This window comes from Cyprinodon tularosa, unplaced genomic scaffold, assembly GCF_016077235.1.
Source record: "Cyprinodon tularosa strain WSP-4 unplaced genomic scaffold, ASM1607723v1 ctg44, whole genome shotgun sequence".
Taxonomy (NCBI): domain Eukaryota; kingdom Metazoa; phylum Chordata; class Actinopteri; order Cyprinodontiformes; family Cyprinodontidae; genus Cyprinodon; species Cyprinodon tularosa.
Window position 1 is genome coordinate 495760 of NW_024039163.1, and position 20023 is coordinate 515782.

Here is a 20023-nt window from a genome sequence, read left to right on the forward strand (position 1 = left end):
ACAGTATATGGAATTGTAGTACGAAAAGGATGTCACAAGCACTTTAGGGCCACCACATTCTCCATTAGAAATAAGAATTTGACACGAAATGACAGATCTGTTCTCACATTCTTGTCGTGGAGGTTATTGTTGCTTTTTCTGAATACATCTGGGGTGAACCTGAATTTCATTGGGTCTCCAAGAAGAGTTTTAAAAATGATTGGGTGTTGTTAAGCAGGAAAAGAAGAGGGAAGTTTCCGCTTTTTCATTCATGCAGATATCTACGTGGGGATATAAGGTACAGTATAAGTAGGTAAGTATAAATAATTTCAGTATAAGTACATAAGACAGATAAGAAAATATAAAAACTTGTGTCATATATCTTCAAAGTAATATAAAGCTTTTGGTTCTGCACCTCCTACTTCTTGATCAACCCAAGAAACGTCTCTTGTGCCACGGTGTTTTATTTTCTGTTGCAGGTGTGACATAAGCTGCAGGGAAACTGACGTTCTATGAATTTAAAACCTGAGCTTCTCGTGAGGTGCAAAACAAACAAAAACTAAGAACTAATTTCTTGGTTCATGGGGAGAATGTAGAAGGTTATTAACCACCACAATCACCCTGCTTGCATGTCTTACTCTGAATACTGATTCTACCACATTCAAACCACAGATAAAACTGATAAGACATGACAATATTCTTTCATTCTGTTGTCCAATTTTTGAGAACCTGTTTGAATTGTTTTCTGTTCTTGGGTGACAGGAATGCCACCCATAGGGACGTTCTGCAGCTAAAGCTTATTAGCTTTAGGGTTTGATGCACTCTGCATACAAAAACGTATTATGTATGCCTTGGTCATTTCTTAGAGCTTCTGTTGCTTTTCTATCATTTATATTAAGCCTGCCCATTCACCTCTGGGTTCCCATTCATGTTTATCCCCCGACTGCTTATTGAGTTTTAGTGCTATTCCATGTTCACTTAAATCACTTCCTTGCTCACTTTACTTACTTTGAACTTCAGTAACCCATCTCTATTCAATTAAATTCAATTCAGTTTATTCATATAGCTCCAATTCACAACACGTTATCTCAAGTCATTTTACAGGTACAATTAAACCAAATCATACAATGAGATTGGTTCAAAGTTTTCTGTCTAAGGAAACCAGCTGATTACAGCTGATCTCTACCACATTTAGATACCAAAATTCTTTTAATGTCTTGGAATAATTTATAGTGTTGCACTGATACCGATACCAGTATGGGGTGGGGCCCCGATACAGTACTAAAATGGCGGTATCGGTATCGGCGCGTACCAACAGATAGGGTACCTATACATTTTGAGAGCCAAAAGTTTATTCAACTATTGTCACCTATTCCAGGTAGGCAATAAAAAGTTCTACTGAATTTGCTTTTTATTAGTCTTCACAAAAGGTAGGCAGCAGCTTGACAAAGCCACGATGGTTATTATTTTGCATCCAAGTAGTATGCAGTTCCTCATATATACACACACACATCCATTTCAAACAGATGGTATCGGCCAATACTGCACAGCCAGGTATCGGGTATCGTATTGGCCCAAAAAATGGCATCGACGCAACACTAATAATTTTATAAATTTTTTTGCAAATATGCTGTCAACCAGGTATACAATATAAAGTGGTAAATTACTGTATATAATATTACTGTCTGTGATCCAGTGCTGTGCTTCATGGCATTCATGACCACATTATGAAATAGTGCGTTATTAACAGCTCTCTTTTATTATTTTGCCTCAAGGTTCCCTAAGCTCCAACCCCCTTTCACCATCAGTATAGGATACATGCTTATTGTATATATATTTTTTTTTATTGAGACCAGATCTTTTGTACAATCATCTTCATCTACAATCTAGACAATAAAATATATTAATTTAGTAATTTGATTTAGTTAAGAATACAGATTTTAAAATCCCCCAAACAGAATTTCGACAAACTAAGATAATAATTTCAAATAAAAAAATATATATCAATACATATTCTAAAAGAATACTTTTGGTTTTATCACTCAAAGGTTAGATAAGAATTAGATATATGCACTTTGTTGTCTCAAAAAGCATACCATGGAAAATTTCCATAAAGTTACTATGCATGGTTAACCAGGGCAGTAACAGCGTGATGAGGTCTGGTTCAGTCAGGCAATGAAAAAAATGAAAGGGAAATTTCTATCAACTATGACCTCATTTTAAACTTTGGCCTAAAGCTAAGGGACACCATGGGAGCAAAGTAGGCTAATGCTTCACCCCTGACTTACTGTGCAGCATGTTGTGGGATGAGCAAAGAGCATAGCAGCTGCAATCATGACTGCAAAAACTAAAATATGTTTTCCCTCTTGATTACTCAATAATTAAATGTACATTTTAGAAAAATAAATAAATAAAACAAAAGGGGGAAACTGTGTTATTTTGGGCCTGGTTAATAAAATCAATGTTTGCTCAAGCAAATGCTGTAAAATATTGGTACAGCTTTGAGGGAGAACTGCAGATCTTAACTTACAGAATTTTAATACCTAAATAATCATGTTTGCAGGATATTAGATATTGTTGTTATTTATTTTAAATCCACACATTTAAACTGCAAAGAAAAAGAAAAAAAAATACTGTTTCTTATTAAAAAAAAATTACATTCACACTTATTTTAGTAAGTACTTTATTTAATTATACATGTACTCTTCAAGGCAGTATCAGATGCATGGATATCCTGAAACCTTTACCTCTTTCACTACACTGTTAGACAGGTCATTAATGTCACATTTAATCTATATACATGAATTACTTATTCTGTGAAATCCATATGAGCAGTAACTGATGTATTTTGTGAATGCCACTTCAGGACCATTCACTCACTTTCTGATGTCTCACAGTAGAACAGCAGAAGACAGAAGCAGATCTTACCAAAATGGTTAAAGGAGAGCAACATTTGAGAGCATGACTCACCCTTCTCCCATTGCTCATTCCTGCTCTTTCTCTGTTTCATTCAGCATTTCTCACTGTTTCTCAAGGAATCCCTTATCTAAAGTACATACCACAGATACAGGGGAAAGTGCAATACATGAGAAAACCATTCATCATAAGTTTTTTTTTTTCAATAATTTGAAACTGTTCAAAATACATAAACTCCGACCTGTTAAGTTTCTCAGATTGTCAGCTGTTACAAAGTTCATCACATAGTTTTGAAATGTTACTCTATTTTGAACCATTTTGTTAAGTTACAAACTCATTTGAATAATTTGATAATTGTAAACGAAAACGGTCTTCAGTTGTTCAGTTAGTCAGTCAGTTGTTCAGTTAGTCAGTCACGAAACCAGGCCAGGGTGGCCTGGTTTCATGACTGACTAACATGACTGACATGATTGATTTCTTATGTAGTAAAATAAAATATGGCTGGGATCTCTTCTGGACCCAAGTGAAAAAATAAACAAGCTTTTATCAACAAAAAAGTAAGTTTTTCTTGTTTGAGTTCACGTTAGCTGTGACACACATGAAAACCAAGCAGAGGAACAGAATGGATGTAGAAAACAGCCTGATATCAGCTGTTTTTCATGCAGAGCTATAGGAGCTCATCAAAGCACCTCAGTTGTCTTGATAAAAACAAACTTCAATCTGAAAAACTCACACGAAGAGAAAAGACAATTAGAAGAAGTTTATTGATACAAATACTTTCTAGCACTACTTGTCTTTGGCACTCGGACCTCGGCAGGAAACATAGCGCTTAATTTTGATAGACATGAATGAACAGGAGCAAAGAATAGGGCTGGGGGTGGAGTGGAGATAGATGAAGTTGGTCAGTCTGTAGACTGCTGGTTAGCGAGACGGTTTGCTGAGCGTAATGGGGAGATCCAGTGGATTGCGTGACCTGATACTAAAGCTTCACTCGGGGACCTGGAAGATGGAAGTCCAGTTGGATAACACAGGTTGAGAGAGCCTGTCCTTGAGGAGCAAGCATAAAGCGACAGTGGAGAGGAAAAACTCCCCGTTGGGAAGAAACCTCTGGCAGAACCAGGCTCAACATGACGGTCTTCTGCCAGACCGGTTAAGATGAGACAGGGAACTCAGTAAGAGTCCGGGAGGAATGCCACTCTGATGAAGCTTTAGCTACGGTGGTGGAAGAGGATGTGGAGTTGGGTTGAAACGGTGTCATCTGAATGAAGTCACAGAACGCATCCGCCGCCTGCACACAGGAGCAGACAAGTGCATATCGGAGGCCTTTTAAGATGAACTTTGGATGCCGATCGGCTTTTGTGAAGGTGTGATTCAAAGCTGATTGGCTGTGTCGCAGGTGGATTTAGTAAAGCAATTAGTTTCTTCAGTTGAACTTCTGCCTAGGCTCCATTAAAACTAATTAAGTCAGTTTGACTATTTTGTTCCAACTTCATCAAGTTTTTTTTTTTTTTGAGTTTTTACAGCACTAGTGGCTGCTTTTTCAGAGAGTAGACCGACAGCAAAGGGGGTATGAGAGAGGGGGAGAGACAAGCGGCAAAGGATCACAGGTCGGATTCGAAGCCGGATCGGCCGCGTCGAGAACTAAAACCTCCATACATGGATCGAGCGCGCTAACCACGCCATGAATTATTTCGGATTCCTTAGTAACTTCCAGGCAACATACCTAAGTTGTTGTTTTGTTTTTTTTATTTAAGATGGAAAGCATACATTTATAAAAATTAAATGCTCAAATCAAAAGATTATGTAGAATAGAGTAATTACAGTTATGGTATTGTCCACTTTTGGACTATCATCAATATTTTTGACTGAGAGGGGGAGTCATGGTATGAAAAACTGCCCAAAGGGAAACACAAATTTATACAAATCTATACATAAGAGCTATACATAGTTCTATCATGTCATAAAATGCCTCAGTGGTAAAACATCATACCAGGGAATAGTAACAGCCTACAGTAAATCCAAGGTTGGAATATACATACTTTCCTGTTTGACTGCAAATCAGCAACAAAAAGAAAAAATCAACAACGCAATCACTCAATAGAATAATGCTGTAGAGCCAAAAAAGCCAGTATTACAGCTGAAAGCCATTTATGGGCTATGGGGGGCTGAATAAATCTGTTACTTGTCTGCATTTGGCTGCGTCCTTCTCCTCCAGCATCTTTTTTTGTTTTGTTTCTCACCCTCTCTGTGTTGCCTTTCCTCTTTCTTTTACTATGTTCAAGGACCGAGTCCGTTGCTTCATGTCCTCACTTGCACCGCCCTCTAGCTACACACACCACAGCAGCAGCCGGCACCAGTCACACGTCACACACCCATTCCTCCACACGCTACTGTCTGTGTGGTTGATATGGACTGCTGGAGAGCGTGTAAATTGAAATAACCCAATCGTCTTTACCGCCTCACATGCTACAGGCCTAAGTGGCCTGGTCTGTCCCTCTCTCTGACTGGTGCACCGCCGCTTCACCGGCAGACAAAAAAAAACCCAGGTAAATCTGGGTATGGGATGTACTGCATTCCCTCCGGGACCTTATGTCAGCAGAGAAGTAACCCTCAAAAACACCTTGGCAGTGCAGGAAACGAGAAAAGATATGGCTTTGTTGGCATTTCTTTTTTCTGATTGCAGAAAATACAAATTCAAAATAAAAACATTTTTAAAACAAAGCCCAAGTTGCCGGCCCTATTCTTCAGCAGTTGCTAAAATGCAAAGATTTTATCCTAACAATCTGTCAAGAGAATTCCAGCAAAACTCTTTGTGTTTTTAGCATTGTGCCCAAGGAAGTAAGCATTTCTAATGGACAAAAGGCAAAGCCAGAGTCTGTGCAGTGTTATGACAATAACAAAATACTATGTGGACATTATGGATGAGATGGCAAGAAAATATTTATTAAAGGGTGTAGGTGAGAGGGGATACTGTATTGCTGTGTTGTACAACATACAGGACATTGCAGGACAAAATTCCACAATCTTTTCCAGAAGTCCCCTGCATCAAGATCCTGCATAAGGAGACAACATTTCAGATCGACACACAGAGAGGTAAGACCAATGTAAACCTCTCTGAGACAAACTGATCTTTGGAGTACAGCCTGATAGTAAAGAGAATGTAATGGCTGAATACATCTCACTGATTTAGATCTACTCTTCTTTCAGTCAGTTTAGCTCTTTTTCCCATATAATAAAAAGCAACAAACAATACATTAAATCATCTTGTTCTGGGGCAGAGCTATCAGAAAATATCATCCATCCATCCATTAATTTTCCGACACGCTTATCCCTTCTGGGGTCGTGAGGTCTGCAGGTGTCTTCAGCTGTCTAAGGGTGAGAAGCGGGGTAAATCTGGACTGGTTGCCAGTTTATCACAGTGCAACAAAGAGACAAACAGGACAAACAACCATTTACGCACACACTTACAACTAAGGAGAAGTTAGAGCCAATTAACCTCACAGGGAATTTTTTTGAACTGTGGGAGGAAACCGGAGTACCCGGTAAGAACCCATGCATGCACAGGAAGAACATGCAAACTCCATGCAGAAAGAGCAAGAATCAAACCCGGAAGCTTCTTGCTGAAAGGCAGCTACCCCCTGCAGCACTGTGCAGCCCCAGAAAAAATAAAATAAATGATATGATCAATCAGCAAGGGTCTCTTTTTCCATTCACACATGCATGTGTGTGCATCCGTCACTATGTGTACATGTATGTGCTCATAATTGCACATGCAATCCTGATGACAGCTTAATTGAAAAGTTTTGCTGCTTATACTGCTTGCAAGTATGAGAAGATTAAACAACTACAGGTTAGAAACAACCATCATAGCAGAAAATGTAGCTTATTGTGACAAGCCATAACAAGGCTACAACAGCACCAAGAGTGCTACATCTTTGAACAGAAATATATATCTGCATATCTTTATAACACTATAGAAGTGTAGCTTATTTTTTTCTTCAGGATAATATGCAGCTTGGTTCATATCTGATTAATAAGCAGCATACAAAGTTTCTCTGACAGATTAAAACCAGCGAAGAGACAGAGTTCACAGTGCTAATTCTCACTGGCCATCTGATGAGGTTTAAGCATTTGCATTAAATTTTCTCTGTGTCCCTCTTATCACACTCACTTACAACATGAATATGCATTCAGCCCAAATCAGATTCAAAACTTTGTTTAATTGTCTACCTTTGAATATCCATCCTGCTTTTTATGATTTACAGGATTTGCAATATATTTCCATAGCTTATCCCAGCTGTCATTTAGCAGAGCTAAATCATCATTCTGTCCCACATACATCATGACAGACAATGGAAACACTGATTAAGGTTCACACCTATAGTTGAATTCAATTTAAAATGAAGTTCTCCCACTTACAAATCATGGATGGGTCTGAAATTGCCATCGCCTATCCACTGTGAAACAATCTAAAATAATAAAATCCAGAAATGCATGATTTTTTTAACTATTTATTTGCATCATACAGCTGCAAATAAGTATTTGAACAGCTGTCTATCAGCTAGAATTCTGAACCTCAGAGACGTCAAAATGCCCACCTCCACTTCATTTATTATCCTAAATTAGATGCACCAGTTTATGGTTGTTAGCTGCATAAAGAAAACTGTCCACCCCATACAATCATTAAGAATCCAACTAATAACATGACCAAGACCAAAGATACCAGAGACAAAATTGTACACCTCGACAAGGCTGGACAGGGCTACAGGGAAATTACCATGCAGCTTGGTGAAAAATATTTATTTTCTCACTGTATGTTTGGACTTAAACACAAAACCATAAAACCTGAAGAAGATCCGGAGAGAGAGGATAAAACGTATGAGCTCCAGTGAGTATAGCTAAAAGAAAGACTCAAACCTCAAATCACAAAAACATCCTGTATTACACTTAGTGGAGGTCTTATTATTCGACATGCTGGTTCACAGCCTTGGTTTAGAGGGACACTGAAGGCAACTAAGCCATCATTAGTATTATTAATTCCATCTGTGCATTTCCCACTGTGACAAATTAACAAGTCTGCTCTGGGAAAGGTTTTTGCTCACACACTGCCAGACTGTCTAGATGCCTCAACAGAAATGCAGAACGGGTTCATATTCTGTTCTTTGTTTTCCTCTCTGTACACCTTCCAGCACCAAAACCAATATCTGGCAAAACTAGATCTTTAAATCCATTTACCAAAGCCTGCAGATTTAAAGCATAAAGATGGAGATTACTGTAGCTGTCTGGCCCATCTGTGCTCTGTTCAAATCCACAATAACACAAACAATAGAACTCCCTCAAAATCTTACTGTATACATTTTAATCACACAAAATATATATAAATGTCTAAACTAATGTATGGATACCACAGTTCCACAAACTCAGTACCTCAAGTTCTTATCATTTTCCTGTAATAAGTGTTTTTTCACAACAGAAAAAAATGACCACATACAGTAATTGAAGCAGAAGCCAATGTTATCCGGTTTACATATACAAGCAGATATTAGATCTTATATAAGCCTCTCAATGGTTCACACAGCCTCAAGGGACTAGTTCAATTACACATGAATGATCAAATACAGAGAAGAGTTTTAACTATGGCGTTAATGATGAGCATCACATTAATGTTGGTAAATAAAATTTAACAAGATCCCTTAGGAAGGAAATATAAAGAAGAAATTGCAGATAAGCAATTAGGAAATACACTGATTAATGTTAAAGCACAAAGTAGATGCAGTTAAGTAAATTGGACTGTAATTGTTTTGGAGATTTCATTCCAGCTTAGATGCATTGCATGATTTCTTTTAACTATTTATTTGCATCATACAGCTGCAAATAAGTATTTGAACAGCTGTCTATCAGCTAGAATTCTGAATCTCAAAGCCGTCAAAATGTCCACCTCCACTTCATTTATTATCTTAAATTAGATGCACCTATTTATGGTTGTTAGCTGCATAAAGAAAACTGCCCACCCCATACAATCATTAAGAATCCAACTAATAACATGACCAAGACCAAAGAGCTGTCCAAAGATACTAGATAGGAATGCACGATATTGGGATTTTGGCCGATATCCGATATGCCGATATTTTAAAACTCATGTAGCCGATAACCGGCATCGATACCGATGTTAAAGCTGGACAAAAATAAGTAGTGATTGAAAATAGCAGTTTTGTTATCCATTTCTGACACTTTGAAAAATAATATACTCAAATATATTTTCATATGCTGATATCAAATTGATTTTTAAAAACACAGAATTGATCTATTTTACTTTCAAAATCTCGTGAAATTTAATCGTTGTGTTACAAACTCGTGATATTTTGCAAATTCTTGTGAGATTTTGTTAGTAAAATAGATCGATACCGCGTCAGTATATCAACATATAAAAATATGGCAAAATTTTGTATATTTTCGGGGGATTTCGTAGCATAACGATGACATATAGCAATATTTCATTAGTAAAAGAGATTGATATGGTGTTTTTAAATGGCAATATATCAACATATGAAGATATTGTGATATTTTAATGTATCAATATTTTTTCCCTCGTCTTTAGAAGTTTTTAAGTCTGTAAACCTTCACAATATGATGACAGTTTTTGAGGAAGAAGAAGAAGTAGTATTTTTTTTTAGACTTTAGAAACTCAGAAGCTGATCAAATATCGGGTTAAATATCGGTGGGGTGGCCGATATCCGATATTCAGTTTTAAGGCCGATACAGGCCGATACCGATAGGGGGCCGATTATATTGTGCATCCCTAATACTAGAGACAAAATTATACACCTCCACAAGGCTGGACAGGGCTACAGGGAAATTACCATGCAGCTCAGTAATATTTTACATACCTTATGTCAATTTTCAATAGCAAAAATATTAAAGCACATTTTCTATTAGCAGGACATCTAAGTGTATCTTTTTTTTTTTTTTGCAGACCTAATTTCATAAATGTAAATTTGGCTAGTATCTTAGTCACAGCAGTGATATGTTTTTAAGCTTAGAAGTATTCACCAGAAAGAAAAAAAAAACAGCATTATAATGGCAGCTAAATATTTAACTTTCTCTGATAAAATGTAACAGTTTTTTGTATTATAACTCAATGAAATAAACATTTATCTCTTGAGTAAAATCATCCATTAACAAAGACCACATGGGTTCACTTTGCAGACTTACCTTAGTGTGGAGCTTGGATAACTGCTTTTCATCTATGTAGGTCTGAGTGTAGATACGTCTTTTATAGCGGAACTATAAAGAAAGCACAAATAACATTCCAGAGTTATGCTTTAACCCTTTTGATTTTCTAGATAACTAAAATGATTTTTTTAAAATAGCTGCCTTATATTGCTGTTCAAACAAAAATATGAGATTAATTGTTTCACCATTGCTTAAAAGAGAATAGGCAGAAAGATCTGTGAAAGATATTTTTACTCTTTTAATAACAGTTCATTGGTACTGGGGGAGACCAAATATCTCCCTGTAAACACCTGTCATTTCTTTCCAGCATTTCCGTTTATTATCTTTTCCAGATATTAATTTAGCCTCAAAGCCTACAACTCACTAAGCTGCTGGTATGAAATGTAACTGCAAAACAATAACCAGGAAACTGAACAAATTTGAGCTAAAAAAAAATAAACATATTTTGGTTTGACATAAGATTCATTCTGCACATTCATTATTCAAATGGTGTTTGCCCACGGTCTGTAAAGCAGCATGTTTTCAAATGGTAATTTGTCAAAAAGTAATGAGGGAAAAATCAAAGACTGCATCAATAAATAGCTCAGAGAGCACATAACTTCCCACCGAAAGGCTGAGAAATATTCTTTTAACAAGGTGATGGCAAACAGGGTGAAGATGACTCAGGTCCCCGAAATAATGAAAAGTTAAAGAATAAAGGATTTGAAAAACCTAGGAAGACTACAGTAAGTTCAGTGGAACATGGCTGGATACTGGCAAAGATGGGAAACCACAGATAATCAGTTACTTGTGAAAGCAGTTATGGATAGTGCTGAACTTTTACTTCTCTACTTTAACTGCCAGCATATAAAAAAGCTACCACCAAAGTGTAATAAGTGTGGACTAAGATCTTTACTGAACCTTGTCACAATGTTGAAATCATTGAAGGTTATGTTCTATCTTCTGTGGCTAAGGCTTGCTGATGTGACCTTTTTTTCTCCTCTTTCTCCCTTTCATCTCTTTTTAACTCACCTAAAAATATGCTCAATAGCTTATATGAACATGCTTGTCTCTGCTAACCTGATGCTGATGCTAAAGCTTGCTAATGCTAAGATGGTAGCCACCTTTAGGGTGTAGTGAGTGGTGCTTGCTGTTTACGAACATTATTGTGCAAAATTCACTCCATGTATTGTTCTATAATACCACATCTCAGCAAATTGATATAAAAAAAACATAACTAAGTGTGGGAGATTCCTTTCTCCAACGTCACAACATAACATGGTGGCTATCTCCAGGTGTCTACAGGCGAGAGGCGGGGTAAACCCTTGAAAGATCACCTGTCTATCGCAGGGCAACACAAAGACAAACACTCACACCTAAGGAGAATTTAGAGATGCCAATTAACCTAAGAGTCACGTTTATGGATTGTGGGAGGAAGCCAGGGTACCTGGAGAGAACCTAGACATGCACAGGGAGAACATGCTTCTCCATGCAGAAAGACCGGGAACCTCCTTGCTGCAAGGCAGCAGTGCTATCCACTGTTCCCCTGTGCAGCCCATAACAAAACATTTCTTTGATTAAAATATTTAGTGATCACAAGGGCTCCACAATTATTTGCTTTAGTGTGCCATTTAAAAGTTGTGTATCTGCGCACATAGTTCTGCATATAAACATTATTCATATGTTAGGCTTTAAAACCAAATTGTGTGTTTAATATGCATGTTTACCAAACTAAGAGAGCTGTTTTAGCTGTTCAGCACTTATTCACACTATGGCGCTAAATACTAAACCATTTTAAAAATGTACTTTCTTAAAATGCTTGAAGTAAAACAGTCAATAAGTTAAGAAACCACCACCTGAATGTTGATTAAATACTTTTAAAATGCCCAAAAATGTAAGACAGGTTTCAAAATAGCATTTTATCTCTATTATTTATATATTTTATCTATACCCAAAGTAAAAAAAAAAAAAAAAAGCAGAAAGGCTTTGCTATTGAACACATGCTGAGTGTACAATGTTCAAGAATCCACATTTAAGATATATTTAATGTTATGATCTTTATCTTAAAAAGTTGCATGATAAAATGCTTCAGTAACTCTTTGTAACTAAATAAATTGTAAAAACTAATTCTGTAACATAGCAGTTTACAGAAATTAAATCTAACTTCAATTCTAGTCTGAGTCTTTAATGTGTTTCCTTTCTCTGCCCTTATTTCAGCTTTACCTACAGAGTAAATCCAGAAGCGAACAGAAGATTTTTAGCTGCTAATCCAAAACTGTCAATCATCTCTACACACCTCAGGCCTGAGGGTACAACTGCAGGTCAGTAAATGGCACACACAGTGTTACAATAGAGCTCTAGCAGACATGGGAAATACACCCGGCCAGATCCCAACCTATTCAACTTAAGTGCAAGCATTTTAAGCAAAAGTATAAACCATTCAACAGACATAAAACAATAGACCAAACTTAACGTCATTCCACTGTGTGATGTAAATGCTACATAGCAATGCTATCCTGCTACTTCAGATCAATTAGATTAATTTGGTAGGAGAATCTAATTAAATTGAGTGTTTGTAATTTTAACAGTATAATAATAGGTACCAAATAAATGCCAAGAAATAAAAAGCTAGTTAGTTAAAAGGTAAAAGTAATTTTACATTTCTTCCTCTTAATAAAGCTCTGCACTGTTAAAACCTGAGCAAATCTAAAGATAAACATGATCCCTTATAAAACCATCTGACAACTTCAGGCCACAGTCTGTGAAGTGATTTTATGGGTATGCTATTCTCTCAGATCACAAACTATGATGGACAAGCACTACAATTATCTCTGAGAGATGACAGATGCTCTAAACACCAAACTGCCTTTGAGGACAGCATTATTGTTGGACTGACACAGCATGATAGTCGCATACAAACAAACATGGGGTGGGGTGCCTTGTAAGCCTGCGTTTAATCTTTTTTTTAATTCATAGACTTTTAAAGAACACAAAATCTTTCAACAATAAGTTAGGCATTATTGATGTTGTACAAGATCCTTATTTATTACATTTTGTGAAACGTACTTGTTGATCCATGTATCACGTGGTAACAGTATACTGTATTCTCCATAGATCAAGGAGATCTGAAAATAAAGTTCTTCCTGAAAAAAAACTTTGTCAAATCTTTTAAAAGTCTGTGAATGATTGTATTTTAGTTTAATTAAACCGAATTTAAATCCTTGCCTATGATTTAAAAAGTGGTTTTGGAAGAAATCCAAAAAGGTGGGGGAAACCAGTAGGGGTGTAAATCACATCCATCATGGCGATTCGATTCAGTATCGATTTCCTGACCCACCGATTTGATTATTTTCGATACTCAAGGATACACCACGATTCGATTCGATTCGATTAATCGATTAATCGGTTAATTTTTTTTTTTTATTATTATTATTTTTTTTAAACCTTACAGGCTAAACAAAGTTTCAAGCTGGAAATAAATCAATGAAAGCTGTAATATCATTATGCATTTTCTTTAGAAACAACAGCAAATAACAGAAGTAGAAAAGTTGCATCAAAAAATACTGCACAATATCAGTGTAATGAGTTCAATGCCATACCCCGGCTCCAGAGAAACTGTCCAAAATATTTTTTTAGAATGTAATAAATATACTCAGGAAAGAGAGATGTTGCGTAGAGAGTTAGACAGGAATAAAAATAAACTAGATATAAGGGAATTGTTTCAAAGGTCATCTGGGGATGTAGTTTTTGGTAGTATTTTTAATTTTCTAAGAAGAACGGGTATTTTAGGGAGAATATAATAGTTTGTCTGGTCCATACTCCATTCTGGAAGGTGGCGGTAATGCACCTATAAGTTGTTTGCCAACCGCCATTAAAAAAAAGAAGAAGAAGAAGGCTCCAGAGTGTCGACGTCACCGCCCCCTTGAGAGACGCTCCGCTGCACCTCTCCCAGACTGTAGCTGACCGCAAACAGTGCACCAGACAGGAGGCCGGCTTGTTTTGTTTTTATGACCAAAATTGCGGAAAACAACTCGTGAAGTTTGACCCGCTAGAAGAGCGAGGTGCGCGAGACCGCTGGGACCCTTTTTCCAGCTGAATCTCCGTCCTTTTTGGCCCTCATGTCCCTCCGTTGTCGGACTAAACTCGTCCCCACTTCCTCACCGCCTCGGCCGTATCTAGACCCACAGTGTGTAGCTCAGACCACGCTTCAATACTGAGCATAATTTAAAAATGTCTGTGTGAAGCTTGCTGCAACAAACTGCTGTAAGAGTATAACCAGGAAGCGCGGTACGAGGGCAAAATAGGTTTAGCGGCACCGCAGCACGGGAGGGAGAATTACGCCCAGGATCAAATGGATAAAAATAGACCGGAGGAAAAAAAAACATGTATCGATTATCTTGCGGACGTGTCGATGCATCGGATCGTCGGCTTTTGGATCGATGCATCAATACAAAACGATTATTATTTACACCCCTAGAAACCAGCATAATTCTCTCTGATAGATTTTTCTTCAGAGGAAAGTGCAGTAGATGTGATTTTTAAAGAAACTTTAAATCTTCTGAATATACTGGCCAGTCTGACTTATTTCCAGCATGTACACAACATTTTAGTGTGTAGAGGAGTGGGTAGAGCTCAGTTTCAAGGGCAGGGCTAACGAAAACAGGTAACAACCAATGAGATAACTACTGTACAGATGTCAAGTGAAGACTTTTTTTTTTATAAGTTCTAATAGCAGCCAGGTTTTTAAACTAAAATAATATAAACAGCTCTTTCAGAACATAATACAGAGTGTCAATAAAACATAGCTCTGTTGTATCTGCATTCTTGACTGTTAAAGCCATCATTCCTTTAACAGATTTAAATTCAAAGGTCTTCACTGAATGCATGCTCCTCAAGAAAAATTAAAATCATTGCTTTTAAACCAATAATTGTTCAGAAAGATCAATATTTTTTTTTCTATTTAGGTTTAATAAAAGAAAACATTGAAATAATAATAAAAATAGATAAGTTATAAAAATAATATTTTTCAAAACAGACCATCCTGATATGGAGAATACATGAAAAGCAGAGAAATGCTACATAGAAGGATTCATACAAACACCTGATTAACACCTACCTCCAGATAAGGGACAGGGGCAAAGGATGGGAAAGGATATTCCCTAAGCTGTCTCTCCTCATCCAGAAACTTGCCAGCCCTGCCATTGTAAGCTGGCTGGAATAGGCCATAGTTGAGTACATCCTTCAGGCTCTGGTTGAGGGTACACAGGATTCGTTGCTTGGACAACCAGATAGGTGCATCCACATTGAATTTCAAACATTTCTGCAGAGAAGAGCAAATGAAGGAAACATTTAGTTTAAAGAAAGGAAAACATCAAGTATTCTTTTTAATTTCAAAGCGATCGTATATTTTACAGTTATTTTTGCGGGTTTTAAAGAGGTGACAGGAGTTTTTATAGGAAAAACTGTGCATGATATAAATTCCAAGGGTCATTGGGTCTGAGTCACAAGAGTCATGTATTAAACTTTCTATGGCTAAACCAGTCAAAACATGACCTTTTGTGAAAATATGTGATAGACACTGGTATAGCTAGCATTTCCCCACCATCCACTGCTGATTACAAAAGGTCCTTTCCAAGACCAGCTGGGACAATTACAATGGAATAAAAACAGAACTAAAATCTAAAGGCTTACTCAGAAAACTCATGCGCTTATAATCATTGATCAAAATTATGTGTGTGACTAGAAGTGAATGTTTATTCAATCAAATACTCCTTAAAGAACTCTTTTTAAACAAACTTATAAGTATAAATAATAAGTATTCATGACACTAGTTATAGCAAAACCTTGTAGCCACAAATTAAACAATGAAAAGATGTTGACTCTTGTAAATAACAACAACCAATATATTAATAGAAGGGTTAAAAATCTTAATAACATATGATGCACAAAATGAGGTCTTTGTTGACTCACTGTGACACATCAATTGATTGTAATATTTTTACACTGTTTTAAGATGTTTGAAAATAGGGAAGGGCTATACAGTAGTTATTAGAAATTTCTCAACTGTCATCATATTGTGAAGGTTAGATCACTGTTGGTATATATATACAGAGAGAGATCTGCATCATCAACTTACCACCTTGACTAGCCAGACACAATGACTGAAAATACATTTTATCAATACATTTCAAAATAACAATTTTTCACGTGCTGTTGCCAATAACCATGTACTTAGCTTGGTTATAAATGTTGAAGGTTTAAACTGTTGCAGAGATGTTAATGAAGACAATTCTAGCTGAAACATTCAGGCCAAAAAGTGTGATATACTGGTCTATGTTGTAAAAGGCAAAGCAAGCTAATGTACATAGTGTATATACATTTCAGTGACAAAGAATGTAAAGACTTATACATGACAAAAAAGAAATGCAAGTGCATTACAATAGCATAGAGATAACGCAAATAATGAAATAAACTAAAAGTGAATCATTAAAGGTAAAATTACTTATAAAAATAGGACATTTGGACTAAAACTTAACTAATATAACTCAAATATATTTTCAATCACAACTTAAAGCAACTGAGTGCTTTTACAGTTTTCGGTGAGTTTATTCTGGATGAGTGGAGGATAATAACTAAAAGCTGCTTCTCCATGATTAGTTCTGTGAATGCAAAGTAGAGTCAGAAGCCCCCTGAGGTATGCGTGGATACATTTAAATCAAGTCCGTAATATATTTAGGAGCTAAACAATTCAGTAATTTAAATTGTATTTTTCTGAGATAAGCGGAGCCAGTGTAACCATTTTAGAACTGCATTGGTGTTCTTCACTTTCTTAGTTTTAGTGAGGATATGGGCTGCGGCTTTCTGGATCAACTGCAGCTGATTGACTTTTTCGGCAGAAATATGTTGATATTTTGCTAAATTACAAAATGCAAAGTCGTAATTTCAGTATTCCCATTAACAAAAACAAATACATATAAACATAAACAAGATGGACAATTTGACCGACCAATCTATTTATTCTTTTATCTTCAGGATCTCAGGTATGCCAGTGCTAAATTAGTAATCACTATTGCAAAAGGCTAAAACCAGCACTGGCAATGGACCTGGCAACATGGGCTAACAAATCAATATAAACCATTGTTGTTTATTATTAATTGGTCTCTTTTTTTTCCAAATGACTATGCAATAGAAAAAAAAAACTATGATGTCTATAGCCCTTTCAATCCTGGATTTTTTGCTCTACTCAGCTGCTGTGAGGAGAGATAACTGTTTAAACTGAGAAGGACAGACAGAATTAGGAAGGCTATTAGCTTTGTGTCTAAAAATGCATAAGAACCCGTAAACAAAGGCAACAACCCAGTGGCAACAAACATAATAAGACATTCAAGGACAAGAGGACATAAATGTATAAAAACAGGCCACCAAACAGAAAGGCAGACTTTGTTTTCAAACATTCATCAACAGTTGTAAGAACATTAAATAAGTTGTTTTCCATTTTTTGCAGAGGATACAGTATGATGTATTTAGATTTTTATTGCTGTCCAGTTTTTTTTAAATATATTTCTATGTAGAAACTTGAGCCACATTTTAGTTTAAAGACACTTTTGACCAACTTTTATTTCACTAATAACTTGCTGTTGTTGTTTGTTTTAAAGTTGATTGTAATATCTTTAATTGTAATATCTATCAATTCAATTCAAAAATACTTTATCAAACCCAAATGGAAATGTAATAAAGTATATACTTATTTATATATCATTTATATTTTTTATACAACTATACAAAGTTTACACAATTGTGCTTGAATCCTGTTAAAATTTTTATCACTTTAGATAGTGTACAGTGTACTGAGCTGTTAAAAAAAGTCAGAAGAAAAGGGAATTATGATGTCAGTTTCCTTAATACCAAAGCCTGCTATGCAGTTGATTTTGTTAAATTAAAATGTGTTTCATAAAAACGTTTTAGTTTATTACTATGTCCATGTCTCTAGCACAAATCAGGGACAGCAACAAGGTTGCTCCTAATTCTACGTTCAAACCGCACGCAATGGGAGCAGCAGAAGCAGCTGCTTTATATGCAAAGTCAATGATTGACACGCATTGAGATTTCTCAAAAGGTCCTGCAGCGTTTCGTGCAGCAAGAGCAGTTCATCTTGACGCATGGGATCAACAGATGCAGCCCCTCATGAGCTTCTGAGCATCTGAGGCGCATGATATGCTCCACAAACAGCTGGAAAAAATGAACACCAATCAGAGAAGCTAATCTTGGAGCTGGCAGGGAGACAGACACAGCACACCTAAATTATGCCTAAATTAACTTAAAATGTTGAAACCTGCCGGCAAAATATGTTTGCTTTTATTATTCTGGTCCCGGCAGTTTGTTCCACATACCTTAAAAACGCTAACATCTACTTTCAGCCGCCAAGAACAGCAGTGGAAATCCTCCAGCTGCTGCTGGGAATTCCCAGTGACAGTGCACCGCCGGTAAGTGGGGATCTGAGCGGCTCCAACAACAAAATAACATTTAAAGGCAGGATTGTAATCTTGATGAACTGACTGCACAGACTAATTTTTGAGGTGGATTTTCTCGCTTAAAAATATATTTAAACTACTTTTTACCAGCTTATCACAACAAATATAGCAAAGCTGCTCTCTGCCATTGAACACAGAAGCAGCAGAAGCATCAGAAACATCTGGATACACTTCACTGGATGCGCTTCAGGAACGTCAAGGATGCTCTAGAGGTGTGTTTGACCTTAATGTGTACAAGCTTAAAAAATTAAGCAACATGCGCTTTTTGCTGCCCAAAGAACATGCAGTGTGAACATAGCATAAATGTGGAGAAGGGCAAACTTTAATAGGCAGCTGTGGCAAATAACTGGTTTAAATTTCAGTGACTAATCTATTAATCCATCTGAGCTTTTTCCTCTTTTTTTCATATCAGCCTTTTCTGAGTAAAAGCAATGTTCAAAAGCATTTTATGACTCTACTCTATCGTTCAATAGTTTCCACTCAGCTGGTTCACATAACCGAAACATATTTTTCATTCTTTTTCATTTAAAAACAATTCTACAAACAGAAAAGTATTTTCGATCACATGCTTTTTATTCAATATATAACACTTACTTACCACAATATCCAAACTGTGCTACTCTATCTTTGTGGCAAATAAACCAAACTATCTTGAAGGAATTATCTTACAACTAAGGAAAAGAGTCAAGTATTATAAAATACCTAACATGACTCTCAAAGGCAGAAACATTAAGAAAAACAAATAGTTTGGGGATGTGTAAATCTCATAAATACCTTTGAAACTTTTTAAATACCATTGGTGGCATATATCCTATACAATCAACTAAAGACACAGAAAATCTGTTTAATATAACATAACAAATAAAATGTTAAAATAATTATTTTCATTTAAGCAAGGAAAAAGTGACGCGTCATGGTAAATGGCCTGTACTTATATAGGAGACTTGACCAAAATGCTCTAAACTACTTCCAGTCATTCTTCGATTAGCAATAAAAGTTGGAAAGGAAATAATTATTTTGGAGAATAAGTCATTAAGGAACAAAGAAATCATACAGAAATAATTTCTTAAAAATCAGCTATAACTCATTAACACTACATCATAAAGGAGCACAATGTCTGTAAAAGTGGAATATGTCAGAGCCAGATTTAACATTTGAAATATGAAAGAACAAATAACCAAACCAAGCAAAAAAAACAATACCGAACATCATATAAAGACTAGAAAATGGAAAAGCAAACTCCTTATATAGTCTCAAAAATAATAATACATAGTTAGCTTCTCTTCCAGGTTGGATTTTCTGACCATGTTACTGAGTTAAGTGGTGCACAGACATCACTTTCTATGTAAAAATATTGCATTTTTACATTTTAAAAGTTTGTGAAA

General features: G+C 36.2%; 1 protein-coding gene across 1 annotated transcript in view; it reads right to left on the reverse strand.

The window, feature by feature from the left end:
* The window catches only part of shank3a (SH3 and multiple ankyrin repeat domains 3a), a 304312-nt gene that overhangs the window by 174728 nt on the left and 109561 nt on the right, over positions 1-20023 (reverse strand). The window contains exons 4-5 of the mRNA XM_038299956.1: positions 15224-15427; positions 10108-10179 (exon numbers count right to left, since the gene is read on the reverse strand). Of these exons, the coding sequence (XP_038155884.1) occupies positions 10108-10179; positions 15224-15427 (276 nt within the window). The remainder of the gene's footprint in view (positions 1-10107; positions 10180-15223; positions 15428-20023) is intronic.